The 8,368-nt window shown below is 40.6% G+C and overlaps 1 protein-coding gene across 1 annotated transcript; it reads left to right on the top strand.

Moving 5' to 3' along the window:
• The first annotated feature begins 4,512 nt into the window (after positions 1 to 4,512).
• LOC100545106 (rho guanine nucleotide exchange factor 38-like) lies at positions 4,513 to 8,357 on the top strand. The gene is made up of 4 exons (XM_019614673.2): positions 4,513 to 5,384; positions 5,907 to 6,040; positions 7,698 to 7,802; positions 8,087 to 8,357. Exons 1-4 carry the CDS (start codon positions 5,201 to 5,203, stop codon positions 8,342 to 8,344), a joined length of 681 nt encoding a protein of 226 aa, XP_019470218.1. The 5' UTR covers positions 4,513 to 5,200; the 3' UTR covers positions 8,345 to 8,357.
• Positions 8,358 to 8,368: the final 11 nt, after the last annotated feature.

Raw genomic sequence — 8,368 nt, 5'->3', positions numbered from 1 at the left:
TTCTTTTTTCCTTGGGAAGAATACCATTACATTGAAAAAAAAAAAAAAAGAAGGTCTAGCAAGAGACTTCTGTTCCTCAGCTGAGTAATATTCTGCCTTATAAAAAACAACTTCTCTATCAAGATGAATTTGCAAGTAGCCCTCTGCACATCTATACAGACAAATCAGATTTAATTAGCCATGCTTAGATTCCTACGCCTCCTGTTGACTAAAGGGGAGAAATTCCATCCCAAAATGTAGGTGTCTGCATGGAGACATGTGCAAATCCAAATTATGTAGAAAGCCATGTTTCAGCAGTGATTATGCAAAACGGGAATGTTGTTTGCTAGCTTAGCCAAAGAAATGCAGCTGGTAAAAATGAAAGGATGCTGGCAACTACCTATTGTGCTCTCAGTCTGAAGTATCTTGGTCAACTATTACAGGGGCAGAGGGATGTCAGAAGTACTCAAAGAGCTGATGGTGCAGAAGCAGTGAAAACACCAGCTTCCAGATGCTCCTCTGGCTGCTGATAGGCAAGGAGATTAAAGTGCAGGTGGTCAGAAAGCAGTGGCTGATTATATGATGTCAACACTCAATACCAGAAGAGTCTCATGCAGAGGTGAAGGGACATTGTGGTTCCACAGAATCACAGAATCACAAAATGGCCAGGGTTGGAAGGGACTTCAAGAATCATGAATCTCCAACCCCCCTGTCACATGCAGGGCCAACCAACCTCCCCATTTCATACTAGTTCCCTTGCATTTGGGTGAAGTTCTCCAAGTTTAATTGTACCATGAGGAAAATATTCTCTGTGCATGTTTGCATGTTTCCAAAAAACAACAGTACATCTCTGCTGCTTTCTGTATGCATATCAACAGTATCCTACTCTGAAGAGATGATCTGACAGTTGATAAATAGCTTCTTAAAAAGTTGAACAACTTAATTGATTCTCTATCCTAAAAGTCTAAAATGTATTCTTTTTCACATAAAAATAATGTAGGAATGACATTTAATTTTGCTCTTTGTGCTAAGGATTTGATGTTGCTAGCACAGTTACTCAAGCTGCCTTCTCTAATAGAGTTAGGAGAAGGCTGGGTGAAATCCAGGTTCCTGACAATCCTTTCTCATTTGGGGTTGTCCTTTCAAAAAGATGTAGGGCCAGATTCATTGGTACCCTCTGGCTGTTTTGTGCAGTTCTGCTGACACACAGCAGCCATAAACCTAAGTTAACTGGCCAGTTACAGCTGCTCTTTGTCACCAAGGTGTATCTGAGAATCTGGCCCATGATCTGTATAAGTCCTTTTAGGAGGAGCTAATATATATTTCTGTTCCTTTTCTTTTGCAGAAAGATGTATGAGGAAGAGTAAGTACTATGTCTTTTTCATGTGTAAAATAATCTTTTAAATATCTTTTATTTATCTTAAGTATGCTTAAAACTGTACATGTGGAAATTTTAAGAACACTAAGCAATATCTGTAGAATGCATAGACTTCTTCAGGACGTATGTGATAAAACACTCTCAGTTTTAATTTCTCTAAGCCTGTCTGGTTTTCTAATTACTAACTGCACTGGCTTTGCAATGTCTTTCAACACTTGTGGTTTATGAAACAACTTAATTTGGATGCCAATTCATTCAGAGCCCTTTACTACCACCTTGTTGTCTAATAAATGTGCTTAGAGAGCTCCAAGCTCCTCGGCAGTGCTTGTCAACAGTGCAGTGTCAAATCTGAAAATCCAGGCACTCTTCAATTGCTTTGCATTATGCATCTGTAGGCCTGCTCAGTACACACCAGGCTGACAGGTAAAGCTATTTCTAAGGTAAGGACACTTTTGGTAGCCCTAAATATATTAGAAATCCATCTTTCTGAGAAGCTTCCCTCTGACAATGGCTGTAGGAATATCAGAAAAGAACAAATGTCTGGCAACACTTGCCAGAACACTCAACCAGCTTCAGATACCTTCTGCTTAAGGGACTTCTGTGCCAAATGTGACATTTTTGAAAAGCTTTAAGGGAGGGTTTATCAGGGCTGTGGTTTTGGATATCCAGCAAGTCTAGATCCTTGAAATACAATACCTCCTAAATTTACCTGCAGGGAGAGGTAAGAGAAGGGGTTAGCTGAACCGAAGAAAATGATTACAACCCAGACAGAAATGTTAAGAGAAAAGAGAAGCAGGCGTGCTTTATGTGGGTAGGAGAGAAACATCTGTAAAATCAGAGAATTAGTCAGTCGGACATCATAAATAGGTCAATGTAAAATAGACTTCAAAGGATTTACGTGTTGAAATACTAGGTTGGGGTTTTCAAGATTTATTCTGTGATTGAAAGTACTTTATTTGCACTGGTTTTGATAAAGGATATTCTATACTCCTTTCTAAAAAGGGGTGGAGGTCCTAGGAGGAACACCAAACACCCAGAGTAACAATAAGTAACAATAAGATAAGTGTGTGTAGAAATAACACAAGACTGGCTGCTCTGCCTTGCACTACCCTCCCAGAAGTTAATGCCTAGCTTTCTCCTTCAGTTTGCAGTGGAGTGTGGGATACAGCACACTTCTTGAGCTGAAACTAGCTCTTGTAAAGCTGCACAAGGAATGATGTTCAGCTCAAGAACCCTCCCTGAGCTTGGCTGCCTTGCATGACTTGGTGGCATTTGTGTTCACCCTGCAGCCACACAGGCAGGGCATGCCGAAATGCCATCTCTTGCACTTCAGAAGTTTTGGAGTCACAGCAAGACGTGGGCAGAACTGCACCTGAAAGTCTGTTCAGTCTGCTCTGTGTTCGAGTTGGAAAGCATGGCATAACTCCCCTCAAACCATCTCCCAGGTTGTTTTTCATTCAAGTGTGATCAAGAAAACAATTATACAAATATCAGACAAAGCTGCTCATTGCTATCAACTAGATTGGTTGGATTCTGCTTGGATTAATAACTGTGCAGCCTCAGTGAAATCCCTGGGTTTGCATGAGAGCCTTACAGCACAGCAAAATATTTGCCCTGCCTGTTTTGTGCTAATATGAGCTCACACATAGTAAATTGTAAAACTCAAGTCTTTGAGACGTGCTGCAGCCTGTGATGCGTGCACACAATTTCAGAGCTGCCAGGCTGAACACAACACCATCCTCAGCCCTGCGATACCAAACTGGCTGTCACGCTCACCACAGGACCTACCTGCTAGACAGCAAAAGTGTGTGAAACTAAACCCTGGATCCCCTCTCTTTGCACAGCTCACCACCATGTATTTTTTAAACTGGTGGGAGTCCGTCTGCATCTGTGAGCTTGCTTTGTTGTAAGGAGGGAGGCAGGGTATGCCATGAAGCTCACTGCAGCTAAGCCAGCTGCATGCTCTGCAGAGCTACACTGAGAATCTGCGATGAGATTAGCGCAGCTACTTATAACCTAGAATACTTGCTAAATTCATGATAAGATGGGGGGAGAGGCAGAAGCAGCACTGCAAACGAATTACCAACTTAATTCTCTGCACAGTGGATGTCACAAGCCTGTTTTGGTCGTGTGGTGGGGCCACGTCCTGCCTGGCTGCCGAGTGCGTGTTTGCTGGGCCCACTGGAAACGGGACTCATCCAGGGAGAGTGGAGATCAGCAGATAATCTCACTGAGGAGAATTAGAGGAGTTGAACTTTGTGGCAGTCGGTGCCCCAGGGAGTCATTATCTTACAACAAACCTACTATCTCTCAAACCATATTGCTAGACTGTGTCATGCAGATACGTGAACAGAGGGCTGTTTATCACTTGGGCAGCTGTCCAAAGTGCAACTATATAAAGAGAAGATACTTGAAGATTTTTCCATTCATGAGGCAGCTTCTACAGATTTGCATTCAAGGGGCTTTTTAGAGAAAACAATAACAATTTAAGACTTTTTTCATTATTGCTGCCAGAAGCTGAAAGAAGGGAAAATAGCTCTATATATTTAATGTAGGATACGGGGGAAACGAGGGGGATTGAAATGATAAGAAGGTTTGGGGACATCAAGAAGCTTTAAAAGGCATCTACTGTTAATTTTTTTCATGCAGAACTTTTTGCAGATAATGTCTGTGCAAGAGAGATGGTTTAAATATGCAGATGTCTCTTCTCAAAGGCATTCAAATTGTTAGTTAATTAGTCAGCAGTAAGGATTGGCTCTTGTACTTTTCATACATATAAAAGTGGGAATGAAAGTCCTTTTTTTTTTCCTTCTTCTGCTCTTTCTGCTCACAAAACAATAGATGTCAGCCTGCAAATCTGAGTGGATCTTCTCTGCTTTTTGTACTTTCCTTCTATTTTGTTTTATTCTGCCTTTCCTCATTCGGAAACCCTTCTTTGCCTAGCATTAGCTTTTGCACAGTTATTGTCAGACCGGCTCCTTCCCTCCAAGACAGCCTTTTTGGGCATGCAGATGGAAGCCTTGCTCTGCTCTACTGTCTCACACCATTCCCACCAGCTTGCTCGCAGTTCCAAGGGGCAACTGTGAGTCTGGGGTAGTTCATGGGAGCGCTGGTGATGCTGCAGCATTCCCAGGTTTGCTCAGGAGAATGCTAGAATGAGGAGAGACAAGGACTCCTCTGTCCTGCTGCCAAAACCTCAGTAGTGTGATGTCACCTCCTGAAAGCGAGCACAGAAAAACAGCAGGTAAAGGATGGCAAAGCTTATACTGGCAAACTGAAAGGTGTTGCGAGAAGGGATGCAGCAGTGAGCAGGCATCTCAGTTACTCACAATGTGGAGATGTTGCAATTTTAAGGCTTAGGGGGCCAGAGCAGGATGTAGTAGCCCCATTTGCTTGTATTTCTCAAGCTTCCTGTTATTTGCTCTTCCACCTACATCTCCCTTTTTGGGTGCCGTGCAAATTGCACCATACACACCCCTCAGACTGAGTGGGCCAGTTTCAGAGCCGATGTCTAAGCAGTATGGCAAATTGCTGAAAATACAGAAAACTCAGACCTGGTGTGTATTTCTCATTGAGGGGGCGGGAGGATGGTTTCATTTGCAACAGCCTGTGTTTCCTGACAGATGTATCTTATTTTTTGACTTAAGTGGTGATTGCACTTCTATGACTCAGTGCAAAGCACTGCTCTGGTTTTGATATTTTCTGTAGTTGAAAGCTCAATTGAAGGATATAAAAGGCAGCAGCTTCAATGACTAGACAGAAATACAAGAAGTTTTTGTCTCCAAGGAGTTTCTCCTTATGTGACTTTTTCTTGGTATAAATTATAGAGGAAAGCCAAATCTAATGGACATGGGATCCCTGATGATCAAGCCAGTACAGCGGGTAATGAAATACCCCTTGTTACTCTGTGAACTGTTGAATTCAACTCCTGCTTCTCACGCTGACCACAAAGCACTACAAGAGGCCCTTTCTGCTATGAAAAATATTAACGTGAACATCAATGAACTCAAAAGGAGGAAAGATTTAGGTAAGGAAAAAAAACAGTGAATTTTTTTGTCAGTTTGGGCTGGCAGTTACAAGAGAGGTTTCAACTCCAGTCATAATGCCACAACAGTTTTCGTTGGTGTTACTTAAGTTGTGCAATACACTGGGTTTCAGCAAAATAACAGATGCCTTAATGTCACTTGTCCTCAGCCAGCTATGTTACCTGACAAAGGATGCAGATTCCCAAAACATGAAAATGATAAAAGGATACATGTCATACCCATGTTCATCATCAGTAATGCAGCTGCAAACACCAATAATAATTAAGATGCAGCGATAGTGCTGTTTCTTATAGACTTGCTGCATTGAAGCCTTGCTTCAATATTCTCAAGGCTAGTATTGATAACAGGGTTTTTCATAATCTCAAGCATTTTGACACAAGATTACAGCAAGTGACATCAAAGTGTCTGGTCTCAAACGGTTTCATATTTGTGCCCCCATTCCTATGAAAAGCCCCATACAGATATATACAGATTATTAATGTCATGAAATTCTCTGCCTGCAGTGCTGAAGTATAAGAGGAATGATGATGATGAAACCCTTAAAGAAAAGTTTTCTCGACTGAATATTCACTCCATTAGCAAGAAATCCAAGAGGGTCACCAGTCATCTGAAAATACTGACAGGAGGAGAACCTCAGGTACTTAACTCACCTAACTGCAGATTTGCATTGACAGCTTCAGTACTGCTTTTGCACAGGCGTTTCTAAAAACATTTTAAAAATACAGTTTGTGGTGTCGCTTTTTTCCTGCATCATTTATAAAGTCATTTTCTGAGTGTCACATAAGACAGGAAAGATCTCTGTGATTGAAATAGAAAACAAGATAATGTATTCTTTATCCTTTCCTCTTTTATCTAAGAGTTTCTCAAGCTTGTGATCTTCAGCAGAGAGGAAGTGACCAGTATTTTTGTGAAAGTCAGCTTCAGCTCTTTGTGGTTGGACTGGCAATAGTTATTGTTGAGCTATGAACACATGCTGGGTGTCTTACTGTCCATCCCAACCTTCATGCTCTGAGTCCTCTAAGGAAGATGACTTATAGTCCCAATTAGTAAAGATCATAGGGTTTGCCTCTACATGCCTAAGAACCTGTAAACATCAAAACTACTAAAGGCAAAGAACTCTCTGATAAATCCAGTAGGTGCTAGGTGGGCAAAACCAAAATGCTCCTTCATAATTCCAAGTTCAAAACCTACCAGGATAAACATTTTCAGAAAAACTTCAATCTGAATCTCAAAGAAAATCAATTATAACTGACCTTGAAAATCATCTCTCTCTGCACAAGACTACTGGTTATACAAGGTCATTTGCCTTTCTAGATGTGACTTTACAAGATCTGTGCCATTTTTTCCTGTTTTGTTGTTTACCAGTGGTTTCCTGCCTTTCTCTGACGCAAACTACCCACATTTACTTTTTTTCTGCTCATTTATTTGCACAGTGGAAATTTCTGTATTTTTGCTGGTTTTCCCACAAAACCCCATGACAGACTGGAGCACTGACAAAGCTATAAATTCAGAGAAATGTAAAATTAAATGGGATTAAGAGGAGAGGTAATTTTTTCTTTTTTTAAAGAAGGTTCATTTTCCATTTTTTTAATTGAGCTTAAAATATTTGAGAATCATCTTAGACTCAAGATGTACGTTATAGATTCAGCCCTCTCTCCTGCTTAATTAAAGTTTTCAATTCACATCTCTGAAACATGCTGTGACCCTTACAGCAAAACCCCTGAAAAATAGGTTTGAGATTTCTCAAATTCCTTAACTAAAAGTTAGGCAGAAATAAACGTATTTTCAGGGTTTCTATAGACAGCATTAAAAAAGTAAAAGCAGCCTGTTTCCAGCTAGTGAGGTTACAAGCTGAAGAGCTGACGTTGCTCTAGAGGTAACAGCTCCACCTACAGCCTGCCTGGGAGAAATCTCTCCATTACACACATGAGCACTAAAGGAAACAATACCGTGACATAAAAGTATATCATATTTTATGTCATATTTTCAGCATCGTTTCCCCAAATGCAGCAAAAATATATAAAAAAAGATATTTCTATTGATACATGTAGATGTGCTTATAATAAAGCAACGCCCTGCTTCCACAAGGTTTGGCAGAACTTAAAATCTCTGTCATGTTGTCCAGTGCCTTTGACTTTTCTTGGATTCAGATCAGAGTTTGGGAGAACTAGGGACTAATCTGTTCTATTTTCAAAGGGAGGAATTTAGGGAAGGCTTGAGGTTTTTCCAGCAGAGCTCTAGAGATTTCTTTCATTAGCCAGACTCCAAAATAACAGTAAAAACATCTGATTTAGGTGAAAGATCAGACATTCAATAAGGAAGAAAAGTTGTTTCGAAGCTTAGAGAAGACTGTGAAATCATGCGTGAAGAACATTTCATTATCCTTACAGCACCTACAGGTAGGTACATGGTTTTATGCAATCTGGGGCACAACTTTTTTCAGTTGAACATTAACAATTTTATCCTTCAACAGTTTGCATTGAAAATAGGTAAAACACAGGAAAATATTTTCACAGTAAACAACCCCCAAATGGCTGGAAACTGCACAGAAAAAAACAAATAGGTATGAGAGATGGAAAATATTTCTGATTCCATCAATATTACTGCAGTATCTACATGAGCGTGTGCAGCACATTATATAAATCATAAACCATTTTCATCTTCCTACCATCTTCTCGTTTAGGATTCCATACATCTGGCTGCACAGAATATAACTGGGCTTCAGGAGATCTTGCAAGAGAAAGACGACGAAGCTAACAAAAACTCAAAGAAAATGAACAACTCTGCAAATCTCTGTGAAGACCTTGTGAGTTTATGCAATGTCCAACATTACATAGATAACAGTGTGACTGAGAGTATGCGAGGAAGACTCAGGGCAAGAAGGAGCAAAAAAACCTTATCACAGAATCACAGAATCGTAGGGGTTGGAAGGGGCCTCTAGAGATCATCGAGACCAACCCCCCTG

The sequence above is a fragment of the Meleagris gallopavo genome, chromosome 4 (genome assembly GCF_000146605.3).
Source record: "Meleagris gallopavo isolate NT-WF06-2002-E0010 breed Aviagen turkey brand Nicholas breeding stock chromosome 4, Turkey_5.1, whole genome shotgun sequence".
NCBI lineage: Eukaryota > Metazoa > Chordata > Aves > Galliformes > Phasianidae > Meleagris > Meleagris gallopavo.
The sequence above is the reverse complement of the archived record's forward strand: the minus strand, read 5'-3'. Positions and strand labels throughout refer to the sequence as shown.

Coding starts and splice junctions, on each gene's coding strand:
- LOC100545106 (XM_019614673.2), top strand. CDS start 5,201: ATGGACATGGGATCCCTGATGATCAAGCCAGTACAGCGGGTAATGAAA. Junction 6,041..7,697: donor TGACAGGAGGAGAACCTCAG/GTACTTAACTCA, acceptor CATCTGATTTAG/GTGAAAGATCAGACATTCAA. Junction 7,803..8,086: donor TATCCTTACAGCACCTACAG/GTAGGTACATGG, acceptor CTTCTCGTTTAG/GATTCCATACATCTGGCTGC.